This window comes from Budorcas taxicolor, chromosome 15 (assembly GCF_023091745.1).
Source record: "Budorcas taxicolor isolate Tak-1 chromosome 15, Takin1.1, whole genome shotgun sequence".
Taxonomy (NCBI): Eukaryota; Metazoa; Chordata; class Mammalia; order Artiodactyla; family Bovidae; genus Budorcas; species Budorcas taxicolor.
Genome location: NC_068924.1, coordinates 61427939 through 61450364, shown reverse-complemented (window position 1 = coordinate 61450364; position 22426 = coordinate 61427939). Strand labels below are relative to the sequence as shown.

The 22426-nt window shown below is 35.6% G+C and overlaps 1 protein-coding gene across 1 annotated transcript in view; it reads left to right on the top strand.

The window, feature by feature from the left end:
• Positions 1 to 22426, top strand: part of CCDC73 (coiled-coil domain containing 73) — a 110579-nt gene that overhangs the window by 52579 nt on the left and 35574 nt on the right. Inside the window, exons 7-11 of the mRNA XM_052653054.1 lie at positions 2840 to 2975; positions 3214 to 3293; positions 18174 to 18302; positions 19238 to 19297; positions 20749 to 20850. Of these exons, the coding sequence (XP_052509014.1) occupies positions 2840 to 2975; positions 3214 to 3293; positions 18174 to 18302; positions 19238 to 19297; positions 20749 to 20850 (507 nt within the window). The remainder of the gene's footprint in view (positions 1 to 2839; positions 2976 to 3213; positions 3294 to 18173; positions 18303 to 19237; positions 19298 to 20748; positions 20851 to 22426) is intronic.

Genomic DNA, 22426 nt, shown 5'->3' with positions numbered 1-22426 from the left:
CCCCCTACAGTGGAAGTGCAGAGTCCTAACCCCGGACTACCAGGGAATTACCCTTTGCTGCATTCTTAATTATCAGGATTAGTTAACCTTTGCAGGCATTGACAGTATTAATGTCTGATTATATGTAGTGGACAGTATTCTCATAAAGACTGTATGAAAATTGATCTGACTTATAGATTGAGAGAATTCCTTAAATTGAAAAAATGTTTTTAGACCAGTCTTTAGTGAAATTATATTGGGTTGCTATACATTTCCTGAAAGGAGTGTAATTCTCTCAGTTCAGTTCAGTCGATCAGTCATGTCTGACTCTTTGCGACCCCATGGACTGCAGCACGCTAGACCTCCCTGTCCATCACCAACTCCTGGAGCTTACTCAAACTCATATTCGCGATGCCACAAACTCACATCCGTTATGCCATCCAACCATCTTATCCTCTGTTGTCCCCTTCTTCTCCCACCTTCAATCTTTCCCAGCATCAGGGTCTTTTCCAGTGAGTTGGTCCTCCACATTAAGTGGCCAGAGTAGTGGAGTTTCAGCTTCAGCATCAGTCCTTCCAGTGAATATTCAGGACTGATTTCCTTTAGGATGGACTGGTTGGATCTCCTTGTAGTCCAAGGGACTCTCAAGAGTCTTCTCCAACACCACAGTTCAAAGGCATCAATTCTTTAGCACTCAGCTTTCTTTATAATCCAACTCTCACATCCATATATGACTACTGGAACAATCATAACTTTGACTAGATGGACCTCTTAGAGAATTAAGTGGAATTTTAGAGGAACAGAATATGGGTCATCATTTTTCATTGTTTAGTTATTGATAATAGTGACTACCTAGGTAAGCATAAGTGGAAAAGGGCATAGCAACCCATTCCAGTATTCTTGCCTGGGAAATCCTATGGACAGAGGAGCCTGGCAGGCTACAGTCCATGGGATCGCAAAGAGTCAGACACGACTGAAGTGACTGAACAGGTAAGCATAGGATCTCAGGAGTAAGTGTACTTGTCAATTTGTTTGAATTTATGACCCTGCATGCTTAATTCAAATGACTTAAGTAGTGAATTTGAAAAGCCCATAGAAGTACATGAAAAAAATTTAACTGATCTTTTAGAAACATTGCCAGCTTATCATTTTGCTTAAAATCATTAAAAAAAAAAACTTTGTAAAGATGTTCACCAGATTTGCCAAGTTAATATAGTTAGGTACAACTTAAATTATAACTATATTCCTTTAATATTAAGAGGGTTATTCTTATTCCAAATAAAAACTAATTATTCTATTGAAGGAGCCTTTATCATTTAAGGAATAATAATAGCAAAACATTATACTGTACGTGTTATGTAACAGGCTCTTGTTTTAGTGTTCTGTATGTATTATTAATAATTTGTGTTATCTTCACAACTCTATGAGGGAGATGCTGTTATAATCTATTTTAAAGACAGGGTAGATTATTTTCCCAAGTCACATAGCAACTAAATTACAAAGGCAAGATTTAAACATAGGCAGACTATCTTTTGACCACTTTACTATACTGCCTGTTTTTTGGTGTTAAGCAGTATAAAATGGCTCTGTTTAACTTATGCAAAAGGAAATTTAGCAGAGACACAATCAGAGAGTCAGGAATAGTTTTGAAAATGAACAGGGACTAGCTTAATACCAGAGTTTGTGAAGCAGGATGTAGGAACCCAGAACAGAGGTCTCATATCAGTCTGGATAGGGTCACCAGTGAACTTCTTTAGTTTTAAGGTCTCTTTTGCTCACAATTGAAATTCCAATAAAGTAGAAATCAGTTGGTTTATTTGGGGTAATATGCCCTACACTTTACTAGGGAGGTATAGGACCCTGTGAATTTTAGTCCTACCAGATTGTAATGAAGAAGTATTTCAAATAAATACTTCAAATTGTGTTACTTTTGTGTAAAGGAAATAAACACTGGCTAGGTAAATCTAACAAATTGTCATTGTTGGAACTGTATGAGATAACAGTTCACTCAGAAAGTAATTACTGAGTACTTGTTGATGGGCCTACATTGTTCTTTGTTTTTCATCTCTCAATAGAAAGGAAAGCATGTGGCAGAAATGAATGAAAGTTACGAAGCCAATCAATGATTCTGCTAATGCCAAAATAAAAAACTTTTAAAGAGTGTTACTGATTCTGTTAACATAATATTTCTTTTAAAAACTTTAAGTCATTTTTCTAAGTATGGAAAGACAGGCTCCTTTAGTTGAAAGCCGTGAAGGCCCACGTTATATTATATTGATACATAGAGTCCAGTTTTTACCAACTATGTCTCCCAGCTTAAGTTAACTTTCTGCTATATTATATTGTCTCCCTGTCACTAATAGATATTGTTTTTATGATTCCATTTTTAACACAGTGAGAAGGTGCTGTATTTAAAATTAATTTCAAAAAAATTATCTGAGTTTTGATAATGCATATTATGATTATGCCAGCAAATTTAGAGAAAAATTTATTTCCTAAATTGTCAAACGTATTGCTTTAATAATATTCGCCTCACTTTGCTTAGTGCTGTACTGGACTAATAAACTTTTCTATAAACAACCAACTGATTTTTTAAAAATATTATAAACAAGGGAAATAAATAAAATTTTAAGTGACTTTTGTTATAGAAAAAAAATGCTTTAATTTTACCTAGATTTAGAAATATCTGTTAACTAACATTTTCTCTCTAAGGTATACTCAGGGACTTTTTCATGACATATTTATGTTAATAACAATAGTTATTAAAAATGATTAATTTCTATATATGTCTAATAAATGTGTGTATATATGTATGTATGTCGTATATATGTAGAACATTTAAAATAACTCTTCAAAATAGGAACAGAAAGTCCAGTTACATCTTCTGGCTAAAGAAGATCATCAGAAGCAACTGAATGAAATTGAGAAATACTATACTATAATAACAGGTCAATTTGGATTGGTAAAAGAGAATCATGAAAAGTTAGAACAAAATGGTAGGTTCCATCTTACTTAAACTTACGTATTTGATAGAAAATGTTTAAATGGACTTATTTATAATGAATAAATTGAATTTATTTGATACTGATAATAGTAAATGGCAGTTTAATTAACATTATTAAATTCAGCAATAACTATATATTTCATTGAGGTCATTTTCCTTGTCCATGTTAATAGTATTTCCTTAAAATGTACATTGAAATAACGTTTTCCTAAGTGTCTTTCATGTTACAGTACAGGAAGCAATACAGTTAAACAAAAGACTTTTGGCTTTAAATAAAAAGCAAGAATCTGAGATACACAGTTTAAAGAAGGTATGATTGATATAATTTTTTGTATTATATAAAAATTGACCTAACATAATTAGTTTTATAAAATAATATCAGAAAAGTTGGATAGTTTCATTTGTAGAAAGATAAAATGTTTTAAATACAGATTTATAAACTTTGAGTTAAGATTTCAATAAGTGTAATGAATGAATTTGTTCTAACCCACTCAAAATATTGTTTCTTTGACTCATGACTAGTGGCAAACATTTTTATGGTGACATGTATTATCAATAAGCATTTGCTATATGTTAATCTCATTAGCACCAGTCATTCATTCAATATTTGAGTAGCTCTATGTGCCAGGTACTATATGGCACTGAGGATACAGATATGAAGAAAATAAACATGTTCCTGCTTTGTTGAGTTATAGTCCAATGGAGGAGTTATATATAAAACAGTCACACAGATAAAATAATATAAAATTGTTGTAACTGATATGAAGAAAAATAAAGGATGTGATGATATTTTCATAGGTGACTTTATTACACTGGAGGTAAAGTGGTGGGGAGGGGAAGAGATTAATAGTTCAGGCAAAGGAACGGCAAAAGCCTTGATAAGGGGAAGAGTTTAGTATATTTAAGGAACTAGAAAAAGTCTGATATGGCTGGAGCACTTTGAGTGAAGGAGTGCACTGGATATTTATTGGTTGCTTACTGAGCATCAATATCCCGTTTGTCCTTCCTAAACTTACACAGATTCTTGTTTTGATGCCTCCAACTTGAGAGAGGAACCCTAAATTGGCAGAAAGCCATAAACATATTTCATTACTCTAGCCACAATCATTGGTTCAGGAATAGATAAATGACCTTAGCCAGTGGTTATAAACCAGGAAGAATATAACCCCTACTGGGGCCAGCAGTCATAGAATCATGAGAAGCTAAAAAGGAGCAACCTGAAGATATGGATGCCAGATTTCTGTGATGTAAAGAAACTTGTTCTTTGATGACATTTATGAGTTCCTGAATGGATCAACCCTATATTTGCCCTGCCTCTAGACTTTCAGTTTTGTGAGCCAATGAATCCCTGTTATTTTTTTAAACCAGTTTCATTAGGACTAGTTTAATTTTCCATTATTTGCAACTAAAAATATCTCCTCTGATACAAGGGGAGAATGGTATGAGAGGAAAGAGAAGTTAGGCAAGGCCTTTTTCTTTTTACTGAGCATGACCTCTTATTTCCTTCTCCTAATCTTTTCAAAGCCCTAAATGGAATAATACCACTTTGGACCACCTCCTTATCCCTGAGAGAATTAAGTACCTGTCTTTACTGACACTCAGAAAATCCTTTGGCGCAATCACTAAGTGACATTTAAATGTCTGTGATTTTCTGAAGTTTGAATATGATGTACCTGGCTTTAATTTTTTGGTCACATTTTCTTCTTGGTGTTCTCTGAGTTTCTTGCATTGTGGTTTGGTGTGTGACATTAATTTGGGGAAAGTCAATCATCAGTATTTCAAATATTGCTTCTTTTCCTTGTCTTCTTCTCCTTCTGGTATTCCCATTATGCATGTGTTATCATTTGCCTATGTGACCCTCAACTGATGGATGTTCTCTTACGCCTTTTTCAGTCTTTTTATTTTTATTTTTCAGTTTGGGGATTTCTGTTGTCATATCCTCAAGCTGAGAGGTTATTTACTCAGCCATGTCCAATCTACTATTGAGACCAACAAAGGCATTCTTCATTTCTATTGCAGTGTTTTTGATCTGAAGCACTTCTTTTTGATTCTTTAGAATTTACATCCTCTCTTTACATTAACCATCTATTTTCTCATGTTCTGTCTGTTTTTTCTATTGAAGCTTTTAGCATATTAATCATAGTTTTTAAAAAATTCCAAGTCTAATAGTTTTAAATTCCTGCAGTATCTGACTCTGGATTTGAAGCTTGTTTAGTCTCTGCAAACTTTGTTTTTTGCCTTTATTAAAAGGCATGTCTTCTTTGTTGGAAGACAGACATGATATACTGGGTGAAAGGAATTGCAGTTAATAGGCCTGTAGTAATATAAAGGTGGGGAGACAGGTGTCTTATGATCAGATGGCCCTGTTGCCCTTGGATTGTGAATTTCACCAGTGCTTCTCAGTCCCTGCCCACCCACCTCATATTGTACAGGATGGTTGGAGAGTTGGATATTACTCTTCCCTCAGGTAGTTTATATTCAGGTCAAATAGTTTCTCATAAAGGCAGGACTTGTTGATAAGAACAGAATGAGTTGGTATATTTCAGAATGGTTCCTTTTCCTCCTGCTTCTAGCAGGATGAGTTTTTCACTGATATTCACTGTGAGAGGACCTTGAGATAAAATGTCACAAAAGTTTGAGGGCCCCCATGAGTGTGTCCTGCTGAATTTTTTAACTCCCAGAATTGTCTAAGCCTCCAGGAATTAGTCAATTACAGTTCAGTTTTTCCTACCTTGGCATTGGTGCCTGTGAAGGTTTCTGTTTATGATTTTCTATAATCACCCCTCCGTTCCTCTGATTTTTGAGGCAGCAGTTTGTCTTATGACCTCATTTCTTTAGCAGATGTAAGAGGAGTTGTTGATTTTCAGTTTGCTCAGCTTTTTACGTGTGGTAGAATCAAGTGGAAACTTGTAACTAAGCTTCTTACATGCTGGAGAGAAACTGGAAAACTTTTAAACTGTAATTTTACCAAAATTAAAAATATAAAGATAATTTTTTTTATAGAGACACAGGCTTAAGTTTTGAGAATGTTTGTGCTACCAGATGAATGACATATACTTTAGTGCATAATTCAAGAAATCAGGAAATTTTACTGCTTTATCTTTTAGTATCATTTCAAAGAAAGCAGGACCACTTGGCCTAAAGATTAATGTGACTTCTAAATGCTAAGCAAATATTACAAAGACCGTTAATATTTGTAACACTAGTGTATCTAGTCTTGTTCTTATATATAAAAAAAGTGAAAGTGTTAGTCTCTCAGTCGTGTCCGATTCTTTGCCATCCCATGGATTATAGCCTGCCAGGCTCCTCTTCCATGGAATTCTCCAGGCAAGACTACTGGAGTGGGTAGCCATTCCCTTCTCTAGAAGATCTTCCTGACTTGATTGTATAACTGCCCATAAGTTGGTTTCATATTCCCTGGACTTTTATCCAGGGACCAGAAGTAAGATCATAGAAGTAGCCCAGTACAGAATGTTAGAATGGTAATAAGCATGTGTCTCTAGCCCTTAAAAGTCTTATGTCTATCCAACAAACTACCTAAGAGGACAATTTATATGTAAAGAATATTTCTTTTCAGTCACATTTAAGAATACTAAAGATGGCTCTTTTAATATAGGGAGAAAAAGCTGTAATTTGAAAATTTTGTCTTGTCATTTCAAATCAGAATTGTTAAATGGACCGTTCATTTTTTTATATGCTAAAATACTCTGATTCTTTTTTTTCCTTTTTTAAATTAATTTATTTTTTAATTGAAGGATAATTGCTTTACAGAATGTTGTTGTTTTCTGTCAAACCTCAGCATGAATCTGCCACAGGTATACATATATCCCCTCCCTTTTGAACCTTCCTCCCTGGGCCGTTCATTTTTATCAATACAAACTTTGAATGGAAATATAAACAATACTGACTGAATAGTTGTGAATAAACACATTTTTAGTGATATTGCTTTAGTTTATTTTTTTGTTTGACACTGTTACTGTTGTCCTAAATGATTAAATCATTAATTTGGTAATTATATTAAAAGAGTCATATGTGCCTCTATTCAATTAGTATTTGCATTATATGAAAATATTATACCTCATAAAGTTCTCTACTAATTTATGTATTTTTCGTTAAATGAGAACAAATATTTCGTTGTAATGTTATTGTTTGTTATTTAGTCACTCAGTTGTGTCCAACTCTTTGCGACCCTATGGACTGTAGCCCACCAGGCTCCTCTGTCCGTGGGATTCTCCAGGCAAGAGTACTGGAGTGGGTTGCCATTTCCTTCTAGACTATTGTATTTCTAATGAATAGTTTAAGACCGACCTATAAAAGGAGTGGAGGTCTATGTAAATCCATGGAGAGTTTCCCTTGCTGGATTTATGTGAAAAGAGTAAAGAATGTCTGTATACATGAGTAGAATAGTGCTGCTCCTGAGCACACTTGCCCCCTTTTCCCAGATCTTGCCACCTTGTTCAGGGCTGCCTAAGTATACTGATGTGTCATGTGACGGTGGCCTGTGTCACTGTAGAAAGCATTAAGTCGGTAATCATGCTGCTAAATAGTTCTTGAAAGAGAGATTTGATAGAAGGGTAAAGTGGGAATGTTATTACCTTTGAGAGTTCCATATTCAAATAGCTGAAAGGATAAGAATTTATTAATGTATTTTAACAGATAGTTTTTAATATTTCAGACATCCTCGGTATAAGAATTTTGTGTTTCTTAGTGTAGTCTTGATTTTTAACTTTAATAAAACTTTTTTTCTGTTTTTCTTCTTTAGAGGCTAATCAAGCCTAGTATTAAAAACATTTTTTTAGATTACTCATTTAAAACTTTTAATCATTAATTTTTCCAGAGTTAATTTTTATTTTTCTTTTATGCTGTTGTTTGATTTTGTCCAGGACAGTTATTGGTTTGTGATAAGGTGGAATTCTTTTTTTGTGTGTGGAGCAAAGTTAAACAGACCAAACTTAGTTGTTAGATAAAACTAAGTATTACAGTTCCGAATGCTGGGTTCACCGTTATGGCAGTCATGAAGGATTCCTGATACTATCTGTGTGCTGCATTCATAACCTCTGCTGTTTGTCTGAGTAAACGTCAGAGCACTCAAGGAGATAGTGATATTTAACAGACTACCTCATACCAGAAGAGGAGGGGTAAAGGAGAAAAGGGCATGATATTTATGACTCTAGGAACTATAAGTTGTAATTTAATAAGATCAAAGCATGTGCTGTTTATTTGCTGCACTAACAGCTTTGAATAAAATGGGTAGAAAACAGACAATGTACTAAAAGTTCAGGACATTTAAAAGCTATAAGGGCTATAAAATCAAAAGCATATTTTCAGTGGAAAATCATTTCTGAAAGATTTCTGATTTTAATTTAATATGCTCTTAAGATTAAGTAATTATAAGAAAAAAACAAAGACATAAGAAATGATGAGTTTCTACTTTCGTCAGTTGCATACTGGATTTTTTTCTCCTTCCCTCTCCCTTCCCACTTCCCTATTGTTTCATAATAATTATTATAAAAGAATTGATATATTTCAGAGTATCTTCTATAGAACTTCGCTGATTACAACAGTTAATGATTTCAGTTGTTGAAAAATGTAGAAAGACATAGAAGTTTGTTCCACTTTGTAACCTTGACAGAAGAAAAACTTCTAGAAAACCAACCAATTTAATTTCCAGAATTGTAAGATACTATATCTGAATATAAGTTTTAGCCATATATCTTAGTTTAATTATATTTTTGTCAATAAGGCTTTGTATGTTAGGAATGAGTCTTTAGAACAGAACATTAGTATAAAACAAGCCATCTAATTAATTTCTAAGTTGTTTACTTCATATAGGTGTATCTTGCTCTAAGAAAACCCAATATAAAAAATTAAAGAAAAATGGTTGCAAGTTTTCTTTTAAAAATCATTTTAGTGCACAAAAAAAGCAGCTTGAAAGCAAAGATTTAGAACATCATGTGTAAATAAAAATGTACATTATTTTAAACCTAATATCACTGTGTCTTTAAAAAAATCAATTTAGCATATAAGACTTTTTTTTATTAATTGGGTGGTGTTTGACTAAATTCCAAGTAACAACACAAATATTAGTCAAATTTAGATTAAAATTTTGAGGTCTTCTAACAGATGCTTTCCCTTAGTCTCCAAAAGTTTTAAAAAGTTTAATTAATTGCTGAATTGACTGTCTTTATTTTTGTATTCTTTAGTACCTAGAGTCAATTTAACTGTTAACTCATGTTTTTGAATATTTATCCAGGATGGATATATTAAAAGCAATAAATTCTTTTATTCAATAAGTTGGTTGAGTCAAAGACCATTTAGCTTATGAACTAGAATAATGTTTTTTTATATTGTCTTAATTGTTTTCTAGAATATACTTGGATCTGAATTTATAATGTAGAATTAACCCATATTAGTCTCACAAGTTTACAGTTGTTAATTAAGTCAGTTAAGGTTCTGGCCCCAAATATGTTGTTCTTCTAAAGTTAACATAATGCCAGTGACTCACCAACTACTAAGCTTTATTTTTTATTATTGGTAAGGAACTTGTAGTAATCTGTAGTAATCTGCTCACATTAAAATGAGGAGCATCTGTCTGTCACATGGTTGTCTACAGGGTTGTGGTTATTTCCTTGATTAGAATAAGCCATCTGGTTCAGTGATTAAACCCTTAGCATTGTACTTTCCTGTATACTATATAATTAGCACTATACTATACATACCACTTTCTATGCAGTTTTACAAATTGGCTATGAACTACTATCGTGCCACTAACTACTATCTGTTTGGCTGGCATTGACTGTTCTCACCAAGTATTTTATTTATTTTTTATTGCCATTTGCTTTATCCTGAATAAATCACCTTTGATTTCATCAAATCTTATTTTAGGCAAAGATGAGTCACATTTATTTCATATCATGTTCATCATTCTTTTCTTCTTATGTTCATTAAAAGTTTTTAGTACCTCTTAGATCCCTGAATGTATTAAGGTGCTATGGGATAAGTATGAAACGTGGTACCTTTCCTCGAGGTAGTTCATTCCTACTACCATTAGGATTTCAGACCACTTTATTTTAAAAGTAGAGAAAATAATCATAGAACCCCTTGAATTCACCTTGGTGGTGGTTTAGTCTCTAAATTGTGTCTGACTCTTGGGACCCCAAGCACTGTAACCTGCCAAGCTCCTCTGTCCATGGGATTTCCTGGGCAAGAAAACTGGAGTGGGTTTCCATTTCCTTCTCCAGGGGATCTTCCCAACCCAGGGATTGAACCTGTGTCTCTTATGTCTCCTGCACTGGCAGGCAGATCCTTTACCACTGAGCTACCTGGGAAGTCCCTTATAACAAATATAAAATAATATATGGAAAGGCACTTCAGAAAGTTTATCATGCTGTAGAAGTTTATGGGATTATTGTTACATGCAAGTGAAATTAGGTTAAAATTAAGGCAAATTTTGATGGATTTGGTTTTTCTGCACCAAAACTATAAAGGGTTATTTGTGTTGACTTTCAAGACAACTGAAACATAGCTTCATCTGATAAACTTTTTTCTGGATAGGAAAGTGTGAAATTTCTTCCAACTTATTAATTGCTTTTTCTCCCTTCATGCTTGAATTATATTCTGTTTCTTCAATGACTAATTCTCTTCTTCATATCTTCTATTTGTCTTCTTCATATCATGTCTAAATTTCATGGAATCATAGAGATCATCTGATTTATTGGTTTTTAATCTTTCTTTGAATTGTAGAACCTTCCATTAAAGATTTGGAGGCTCAGTATTAAAACAAAGTAGAACTATTTGTGCTTGAAGGCAGAATTAAAAGAACACTGGAGCCATGCATGTTGACTCTTTCTTCTCTATCAGCAGCTATGGAGGGGGGCCATGAAACCTCTAGGACTTCTTGGAGCACAATTTAAAAACCACTAACTGGATCCAACAGTTAGGTGAATTACTCAGTTACAAATAGCATGTAAAAAAGTGTCTCTGTTTATCCTCACTTTGTACCATATACTGTTTGTAGTCAATAATATTCTAAACAACCTATGAATTTTATAATGTTAGTTAGTTGAAATTCTTCACGTAGTAGATGTTGTGATAATTCCTCACTGTCCAGTGTGTCTCATATGATCAGTCTGTCTTTAAGCTAATTAATATCATCTCTAATCTTCCTGCCAGTATTTGGTTCAGGAATGAGCATGTGATCTAATTCTGGCCTGGGGGAGGTGGTTCAAAGAAAAAATATCCTTACTCTTTAGCAGGCGCTCCACGAAGAGACTATGCAGTGAGTTGCTGTGCAATTCCTAAATTACCTCTTGCTACAGAATAAATTTTCTTATCATTTAATGGTTTAAGTATGGTTTTCTGATAGGTATAACCCAAGCATCCTGATACTAATTCATGTTTTTCATTAGAGAATATTGTATTTTATACAAAATGATATTTAAAATACAAAATCTATTGATTTTAATTATTTGTGATACATTAAGGGTCTTTGGGTACAAGTAAATTCTTCTGGCTCCCTAATTGTCCTATTTTTCTCCCCAGTTCATCCAAAGCTCTGTCATAACATCTTTCTTTTTTTCAATTAGCTCATCCTCCTTAATCCAATCATTCACTTTATGTAGATGACTTCATATCTATATTTCCAGCCCACATTTCTTTTAATCTGCAGTTCTATATTTTCAGCTGCCTGCAGGTCATCTCCTTTTATGACTTACTGTAGTTTCAGGGTCACCCAGCCTTTGATTCTTCATTCTTCCCATCCTTCCTCCTCTGACCCTGCCCCCCCACCCCCGCTAAAAAAAATTTATCCCCGCTAAAAAAAATTTATACAACTCTCCTTTCAAAGGAAACCATCTTGCTGCTTATAAAGGTAACTCATCACTGATACATTGAAACTTTTTTTTTAGGGAATTTATCATCAGTTCAGTTCAGTTCAGTCACTCAGTCGTGTCCGACTCTTTGCGACCCCATGAATCGCAGCACGCCAGGCCTCCCTGTCCATCACCATCTCCAGGAGTTCACTCAGACTCACTTCCATCGAGTCTGTGATGCCATCCAGCCATCTCATCCTGGGTCGTCCCCTTCTCCTCCTGCCCTCAATCTCTCCCAGCATCAGAGTCTTTTCCAATGAGTCAGCTCTTCGCATGAGGTGTCCAAAGTACTGGAGCTTCAGCTTTAGCATCATTCCTTCCAAAGAAATCCCAGGGTTGATCTCCTTCAGAATGGACTGGTTGGATCTCCTTGCAGTCCAGGGGACCCTCAAGAGTCTTCTCCAACACCACAGTTCAAACGCATCAATTCTTTGGCGCTCAGCCTTCTTCACAGTCCAACTCTCACATCCATACATGACCACAGGAAAAACCATAGCCTTGACTAGACGGACCTTAGTCGGCAAAGTAATGTCTCTGCTTTTGAATATACTATCTAGGTTGGTCATAACTTTTCTTCCAAGGAGTAAGCGTCTTTTAATTTCATGGCTGCAGTCACCATCTGCAGTGATTTTGGAGCCCCCAAAAATAAAGTCTGACACTGTTTCCACTGTTTCCCCATCTATTTGCCATGAAGTGATGGGACCAGATGCCATGATCTTCGTTTTCTGAATGTTGAGCTTTAAGCCAACTTTTTCACTCTCCTCTTTCACTTTCATCAAGAGGCTTTTTAGCTCCTCTTCATTTTCTGCCATAAGGATGGTATCATCTGCATATCTGAGATTATTGATATTTCTCCCGGCTATGACCTTTTATAATTTGAAAAATAATGAATTAATTTTCTTTTAGAATGATAACATCCTGTGATTTTAGTGATTTGTGCCTTTTGGCTTTCTTAAGAGTCAGTCTCTTAAGAAAGTTCAAAATTGATGCTTGTGAACTATGGTATTGGAGAAGACACTTGAAAGTCCCCTGGATTACAGGGCGATCAAACCAGTCAATCCTAAAGGAAATCAGTCCTGAATATTCATTGGAAGAACTGATGCTGAAGATAAGATTCCAATACTTTGGCCATCTGATGTGAAGAACAGACTCATCTGAAAAGACCCTGATGCTGGGAAAGATTGAAGGTGGGAGGAGAAGGGGACAACAGAGCATGAAATCGCTGGATGGCATCACCTACTCCATGGACATGAGTTTGAGTGAACTCTGGGAGTTGGTGATGGACAGGGAGGCCTGGCGTGCTCCAGTCCATGGGGTCGCAAAGAGTCGGACACAACTAAGCGACTGAACTGAACTGAAGAGTCAATCTCAGAATATCATCCATCTCTTCCTTATCTTTAATAGATTTTTCATGTTTCATCAGTGAAGCACCTTTTTCATTTTCTTTTCATTTTCATGCTTCTCTTTTTCACATTTCATAGTTTCCTATTCTCGGTTCATTTAGAAAGTTTGAAATAATCTTTTTCCTTCATTTCCTCTGTCTGCTTGATTATATCTTCCTTCAGAATGTCTCATATTTTCATTATCCATTTTCTAGTAGTATAGACAGCCATCATCTCATTCCTGGATTAATAAAATACCTCTTAGCCAGTGTTCTTTCCTTCAGTTTTTGTTCACTCTTTCTGCCAGACTAATTTTACTGTTATTCTTTTAATTCATTGCCTGTATATGCCTGACACATCTACTTAGCACATGTGGAAAGAGTTTTAAATTGAATAGTTCTCCTTTGTCTTTCAAATCAAGTCCCAAACTTTTTTCCAGCCTATTGAGATACAATTGACATACAACATTATTTAAGCTTATGGTATACAATGTGTTGATTTAGTCTTAAACTTCTTAAAATTAGCTTTCCAGAACTTCCATGATCTGGTCCCAACACTGTTTCCTACTACTTCCTAATAAGCATTTTCATTCTTTGTAATCTAAAAATCTTTGTTGCCATTATCATAATTCTTAATTTTCCCTGTCTTTTTGCCTTTTTCTTCTTCATGTTCCCTACAGCAACTTGAAGTGCCTTCTTTCAATTTACTTGTATTAAATGGGATTGAGTCAGGAAACATGGCACACTGGAATGGGAAATTGAGAGAAGTCTGATGGAAGAGCCATTTACAAAATTGTAGGTGGGGTTAAGGGAAGCCCACAAGGGATAGAAGCAGTTGGGGAATGATTACACCACCTAGACCTGGTGGTTACAGGGAGGGAAGCAGATCCTGGAACCTGGAGAGAGCTATAGGTAAAGCTATCGAAGAAAGCTGCAAATCAGAAGCTGTGGCCTTTGGTAAAGGTACAGAGCTGTTGCCAGTTTGTGGTCATGTAGGGAGGGAGCTGGGAAAAATACCTCATCACTCTGTCTTCCTAGCATACTGATTACTGGTGCCTCCCAGAGTTTGAACCCAACAAAGGCAGAGGGAAGGGAACTTGCTTGCGGTATCTACAGATGGCAGCCGCACAGGTCATAAAGAGTGGAAAATGAATCAGCAGGCACAAATGCAGGATATCCAGTATACTACTTACTCTTCTAGGCTCACCAGCTTCATTTAAACTTCTTTCCTTATTCAGTACATGCTGATTGTTCTCTTAGTGCATAATTTTGTCTGCCTGCTTCTTGGAGATAGGAGAATAAAGCCCTATCTCTTGACCCATGTGGTTACTTTAGCAGTCATTTTATGCAGTATACATATCTAAAGGGGAAATGTGAACTGAGAACAATGAATTTTTTCTCCTGGATTTTGGACTAAACCCAAAGAGGTTTAATCAGGTGAGTTTCTGTCTAGGTGGCTAAGGCGGTAACTTACAGAATTCTGGAGGTATTGAGAGCCCAGTTTTCTGCTAACTCCTTTTTCAGCTTCCTTGATACCACACTTTCTTGGTTTCACTCTTCCCACAGTTGACTTCAGGTTTCTATATTAGCAGCTTATTTAATCCATGAATCTTGGACTTTTTTAGAACTCAGTCATTTGTCATCTTTCCTCTTACTAAAAGTGAAGTGATTGCACCTGTTTCAATAGCTTTACATACTATTCAAAAACTGATACGTGAGAAATGTGTTTATTTTAGAAAAAAAGAGAAAATGCTTAAAAAACAAAATGAAGAAAATAAAAATTTCCTATAATTTCATCACCCTAATGAACCAATTTCAGTTTTTAAAAATTGAAATGTACTAATCAAGATTTTTAAATGTAAGATGATTTTTTTCAGCAAAGAAATTTGGATGTTGTTCATCTCAGACTTGGAAAACCGTCGACAGCCAGGGAATGTATATCCAGAACCATAGCATGAAACCAACTTCTGCCACTAAGCTGTTTTACACTGCTTATACCATCACTGTTGACCATAGTGGATACTGCTACTGCTACAGGAGTATCACTGTTGTTCATGGAGGCTTGACATGACTAGCATGGCCTCTGCTATCTACCAACTAGTTCCTGATCCAGTATCCAAGATAGGTGTTTCTGATTAGCAGCACCTGATCTCATGTTTCTGAAGCTAGTATCTGGCATTTCTGGCTTCTGTTGGGGGCTTTCAAAGCTCAAAGGGAGTTCAGTCACTCAGCTGTGTCCAACTCTTTGTGACCCCATGGACTGTAGCACACCAGGCTTCCCTGTCCATCACCAACTCCTGGAGCTTGCTTAAACTCATGTCCATTGAGTTGGTGATGCCATCCAACCATCTCATTCTCTGTCATCCCCTTCTCCTCCTGCCTTCAGTCTTTCCTACCATCAGGGTCTTTTCTAATGAGTCAGTTCTTTGCATCAGATGCCAAAGTGCTGGAGCTTCAGCATTAGTCCTTCTAATGAATATTCAGGGTTGATTTCTTTGAGGATTGACTGGTTTGATCTCCTTGTAGTCCAAGGGACTCTCAAGAGTCTTCTCCAACACCACAGATCAAAAGCATCAGTTCTTCTGTGTTCAGCTTTCCTTATAGTCCAACTCTTACATCCATACATGATTACTGGAAAAACCATAGCTTTGAGTAGACAGACCTTTGTTGGCAAAATAATGCCTCTGCTTTATAATATGCTGTCTAGGTTTGTCACAGCTTTTCTTCCAAGGAGCAAGCATCTTTTAATTTTATGGCTGCTGTCACTATCCGCAGTGATTTTGGAGCCCAAGAAAATAAAGTCTGTCACTGTTTCCATTATTTCCCCATCTATTTGCCATGAAGTGATGGGACCAGATACCATGATCTTAGTTTTTTGAATGTTGAGTTTTAAGCCAACTTTTTCACTCTCCTCTCTCACTTTCATCAAGAGATTCTTTGGTTTCTCTTCACTTTCTGCCATAAGGGTTGTGTCATCTGCATATCTGAGGTTATTGATATTTCTCCTGGTAATCTTCATTCCAGCTTGTGTTTCATCCAGCCCAGCATTTCATATGATGTACTCTGCATAGAAGTTAAATAATCAGGGTGACAGTATACAGCCTTGACATACTCCTTTCCCAATTTGGAACGAGTTCATTGTTCCATGTCTGGTTTTAACTGTTGCTTCTTGACCTGCATACAGGTTTCTCAGGAGGCAGGTCAGGTGGTTTGGTATTCCCATCTCTTTCAGAATTTTCCAGTTTGTTGTGATTCACACGGTCAAAGGCTTTAGTGTAGTCAATGAAGCAGGAGTTGATGTTTTTCTGGAATTCTTTTGCTTTTTCTATGATCCAACAGATGTTGGCAATTTGATCTCTGGTTATGATGCTGTGTAATCAAGAAAATCAGATCCTTGAACAAAACAGCAGTACTATAGAATACATACCCCCTCAGAAGTTGGTATTTCTGGATTTAAATGTATTCAGATGTGTCTGTTAAACTCCATGAACATGCACAATGTAGACTTCTTTTACATCCCCATAAATTCTGTCCTCTGTAATGATGCCAGAGTTATTTTTCTAAAAGGCACATCTTATTATGTCATTCTCTTAACCAAAATCCTCCAGTGGTTAATTCCTCATTGTCTGTAAGATAAAATTAGAACTCTTTAGCTTGGCCTACAAATCTTTTGATACTTGAATTTTGCCAAATTTCTAGTCAAAACTTTCTGTTCAGATACTAGTTCATGTCCGACTTCTTGCTATCCCATGGCCTGTAGCTCACCAGTTTCCCTTGTCCTTCACTATTTCCCAGAGTTTGCTCAAATTCATGTCCATTGAGTTGGTGATGCTATCTAACCATCTCATCCTCTGTTGCCCCCTTTTCCTCTCGCCCTCAATCTTTCCCAGCATCAGGGTCTTTTCCAGTGAATCAGCTCTTTGCATCATATGGCCAAAGTATTGGAGCATCAGCAGCAGTCTTTCCACTGAATATTTAGTGTTGATTTCCTTTAGAATTGACTGATTTGATCTCCTTGCTGTCCAAGGGACTCTTTTCCAGCACCACAATTCAGAAGCATTAATTCTTCAGCACTCCGCCTTCTTTATGGTCCAGCTCTCACATACATGACTACTGGAAAAAAAACCATTGTTTTGACTATATGGACCTTTGTCGACAAAGTAATGTTTCTGCTTTTTAATACACTGTGTAGGTTTGTCAAAGCTTTCTTTCCAAGGAGCAAGTGTCTTAAATTCCTCCCTCTTACCCATGACATACTAGTTCTGGTCATATCATATTAGTTCTGTTTCCTTGAAAAATACCATGCCCTTTCATGTTTCTGTACTTTTCTGAATGTTTTTGCCTGGAATATCTACTCATTTTTTGTCCTCTTCAAAAATTTATCTTTACAGACTCAGTTTAAATACCACTGTCCTGTGTAATGCCTTCTTGATGCCCTCATCCAAACTGTTTCATCCTTTAAACTTCTGTACTTTCCTAAACTTTTCCTGTTAAAACACTCATCGCATTATATTATAATTATTTCTTAAATAATTTTTTCTTATTAGCTGCTAATAACTTGCGAATTGATAATCTTTTATCTTAGGAGATTTTTGTTGAATAAGTCATCAGGGAAAACACCCTACTTCTGTTTGATTAGTTCATTTAGTTAGTGTATTCTTTTTAAGAACAAAGATCATGCATTCTAGCTTTGTGTCATTGTGTTTGCCTATTCTGTAACCACAGACAGCATTACCACGTTGGCTAATTATCTTGCAAGGAAAGTAGGGAAAATAGACCTTAATGGGCCAGTCTTAGTCACTCAATCGTGTCCGACTCTTTGCAACCCCATGGACTGTAGTAGAATAGGTTTAAAATGAACTTTAAAACTGTCAGAAAAGTGCCTTGCTTTAATGAAATATCTATACTGAATTCTCTGTTTGATGTTTTTTATGTTAAGGAACTTAAAAAAGTAACCTCAGACTTGATAAAGACCAAAGTCACATGTCAACAACAGAAGATGGGAGCAGAAAACAATTTAACAATTAAAGAACAAAAATTTCAAGAACTTGAAGAAAGACTCAAAAAGGTATTTATTTAAATATATCCTGTTTATAAAATTAAAACTTTTGTAAAATTTGTGAGATTATATAAACAATTGAATAAGAGGAGTATAATACAAAATTTTTCCTTCTTTGTAAAGTTAATATACATAGTAAAGAAAGATTTCATGAATTTTTGAAAAATTGGTAGATACCTTTTGGCATTGTCAACAAAATTTATCTATAACCACTTTATTTTCACTTTACTATGGTATCAGGTAATCAGGGCTTCCCTTGTGGCTCAGCTGGTAAAGAATCCGCCTGCAATTTGGGAGACCTGGGTTCAATCCCTGGGTTGGGAAGGTCCCCTCGAGAAGGGAAAGGCTACCCACTCACGTATTTTGGCCGGAGAATTCCATGGATTGGATAGTCCATGAGGTCTCAAAGAGTCGGATACGACTGAGCAACTTTCACTTTACAATTCCTTTTAGAGGTGATACTCCCTGGTGGCTCAGCAGTAGAGTCTGCCTGCAATGTGGGAGACCCAGATTTAATCCCTGGGTCAAGAAGATCCCCTGGAGAAGGAAATGGCAACCCACTCCAGTATTCTTGCCTGGAAAATCCCTTGGATGGAGGAGCCTGGAGTGTTACAGTCCATGGGGTCGCAAAAAGTTGGACATGACTGAGTGGCTTCACTTTCACTTTCAGGTAATCGTCTGGCATAATGATATCTTCAGGAAACCTTTTGGAGATGAGAAATTTTATTGTCTTCAACATTATCACTACTTATAAGTTTGCACCAGCCTGTATTGAATATCTAACACCATCTTCAGTTCACTAGAATCATTAATTCAACAGTAGACAAACATTGCTACTCTGGAGTAAAAATAGGTCATGATACTCCTGAATTTGTTAAGTCCTGAATTGAATGTATAATTTGCTGAATTTTGTATCTTAACTTTAAAATTATTCAAATTTTTAGGAATTGGAATTAAATAAGAAGATCAATGAAGAGATTACCTGTATTCAAGAAGAAAAACAGGCAAGCAACCTAAGATATTTTGGAAGTCAGTAAATATTCTGAAAACCAAATACAGTGTGGAAAATAAACGACAAATGGAATCATGCCTAGGTCAATTCCTAGCACTCAGTAAACACTCAGTTGGTGTATATTGAATGGATTACATATGTACCTTTTAAACCAAGTCTAACCTGTATTCACATTAAAAAATAAATCAGGGACTTCCTTGATGTTCCAGTGGTTAAGACTCCATGCTTCTAATGCAAAGGGTAAAGGTTCGATCCCTGTTTGGGAACCTAAGATCCTACATGCTGTAAAGTACTGCCAAAAAAACAAATCAGAGGAGAAATGAGGAGATGGTCATCTAAAGGTACAAACTTCCAGTTGTAAAATGAGTTAGTTCTAGGTATGTAATGTGCAGCATGATGTCATATTTTAAAGTTGCTGAGAGTGGAGTTTTTTTTAAATGAGACTTTGAAGACATATTCTTATATTAAAAGTATTTATTTAGTTGAGGTCTAGTTGATTTACAACGTTATATTAGTTTTAACTATGCAACAGTGATTCAAAATTTTTATAGATTATGCTACATTTAAAGTTATAAAATATTGACTGTATTCCTTGTGCTGTACAATATATCCTTGTAGCTTATTTATTTTTTTACAGAAAGTAGATCTTAAATGTTCTCCCGCATACAAAAAAGTTGGGGATTATGTGTGGTAATAGAGATGTTAACCTTATTTTGATAATTATATCACAATAAATATGTGTATCAAATCATCATATTTTATACTTTAAGCTTACACATATGTCAATTATATCTCAATAAAGCTGGAAAAAGATTACACTAAAATAATTTATAAATAAAGTATATAAATATAAATCACTGTTTTCCTTAGTTTAGACTGCTGGTACTTTAGCAGATAATTATTGAAATGTATTTATGCTTATAGCATGCTTTAATAGGACATTATATTCTCATTTGAATTTGATATTTATAATTAATATATTCTTAAAAAAAGATATACAAATAAAATTTCTCCTGTTTCTTTTTTTTTCTCTTCTGATTTTCCTCTGTTTGATCCTGAATGCGTACCAGGCCATTCTCGCCCATTAGCACTATGCCATTTTAGTAGCAATATATTTACTATTTGAGGAGAAAGCCAACAATAGTTTTGTTTTGAATACTTTGCATTTTTCAGTAGTGTCTCAGAATCCATGGCCCATTTCAAAAACTTTGTTAATTATTTGAGGAACTCTTAGAAATAGTACTTTGTAAGAGCTCATATAATACAAAGCATTAAATATTAATAAATGTGCCATTAGTTTATTTCAGTATGTTGCTTATTATGGCATTGAAATTAAACTGGAATAAGAAACTAGAAGAAATATTTTAAGAATGTGAGTTTAGAAACATACCTACTGCCTTAAAACTTTTTCAATTAATATATCATATTTATACTTTTTTAAAGGGTATCATCATTTCTTTCCAACAATTGCAGCAGTTACTTCAGCAACAGACTCAAGCTAATACTGAAATGGAAGAAAAAGTGAAGGTGATAAAAGAAAATAATTAGGATATATATATATAAAACATATCCTGATTTTATATATATATATATATATGCATATTTTCATCTAATGAACTTTTACCTGTTTAGTTGCTTTCATATGTCCAGCTTTATCTGAGATCATTTTTAATTTTAGGGGTAAAGTATTGACCTCCTTCATCAACTTGGTATCAGTGTTCAAAGAAATGAGCATTTTTTCTTTTTAGCATTTAAGTCACTAGTTAAACGTTCCATTTTATCAAGTAATTGATTTAATTTTGTAACAGATTGGGTATTTTTTCTCTGTGTCTTAGGATTTTGGCCAAGATTCAAAACTGAAAATAAAAGGTGACAAATGATACCACGTTCTAGGAGAGGAGTCAGTGAGCTTTCAGAAGTGGGGTGGGAGGCAGATCCCCTTTCACAACATGATAGAACTGGTCCTGTTGCCACAACAATCACCCCATCATCTTCTTCCCAGTATGTATAAGAAAGTGATTGAGGAGAGGAAGAAGTTATGGAAGTGTTTTGGGAATGAGGATTAAGTGATACTTTTCTCTTACATCCCTAGTTGAGAGAGATGTCTTCCCCTCATGAATCAAAATGAAGGAGTCTATAGGAAAATCATGTAAAAATTGGGGTACAAGAAGGGGAGACTGCCATCTTAGTTTTTTAGATAGATGCTTGTGATGCTATTAAATCTAAAGGTTCACTGTGGTGTTGCCAGTAAATTGTGACAGATTCATTTTGTGGGAGAATTCGGTGTATATTTCTTGAAGTTTGGAAGTTGTGTACCAAGAACGTCTAGACTGATGCCCAGTTTTAGTCTAGAAAATTCAAGGAGTAAAGTTTTTGGAGGAATCTGTTCCAGGGGGACTTGAAGTGTGTATTATGCTTGTTCTAATGCGGTATGGCCCTAGAAGGGTCATAAGCAAGAACATGGTGGTTCCTTGGCTTCACATGAAGGAACGTAGTGGTTAGTGGAAGAGCAGAAACTGCCAAGTGATGGGATGTCCCACTCAAGAGGAGGTGGGGACATGTTCCACTGTGGTGGCCAGTGGAAGATATTTGTGCCCCTCTGAAGGGATTCTTAATAATGAAACATGAAGCTCAACATTTCCCAAAAAAGTATATTCACCTCCCATGAAAAGACCACCATCAGCAGAGGCCTGGACCAGCTTCATGAGAATGTAACCGGTGCAGTTGCATAAGGCTGATAGCCAGAGGAGCCTCGAGTTTCAGGTTTAATATTCTGTGGTCACTTCCTTGACATTCTTATTAACTTTTATATTTAAATGTATGCTTTGTAAATTAAGTCTGATGGTAAAATGGAGCTTGCACCAGGGCTTGAAGCCCCAGCTTTGGCATTCTCCAGCCTCCCATTGCATCCAAGGGACCATTCTTGGCTGCTGTCTCTTCTGCCCTTTTGTGCCCTGGGCCCTGCACAGCCTTATCCTCCCTGCTCCTATCTTGCCATCACTCTATGTTGACTGGGTCACATTGGTGGGTAGAGGCCTGTGTGTTCTATTGTTGTCATTTACCAATGTTTGGGCTTCCCAGCTGGTGCTAGTGGTAAAGAACCTGCCTGCCAGTGCAGGAG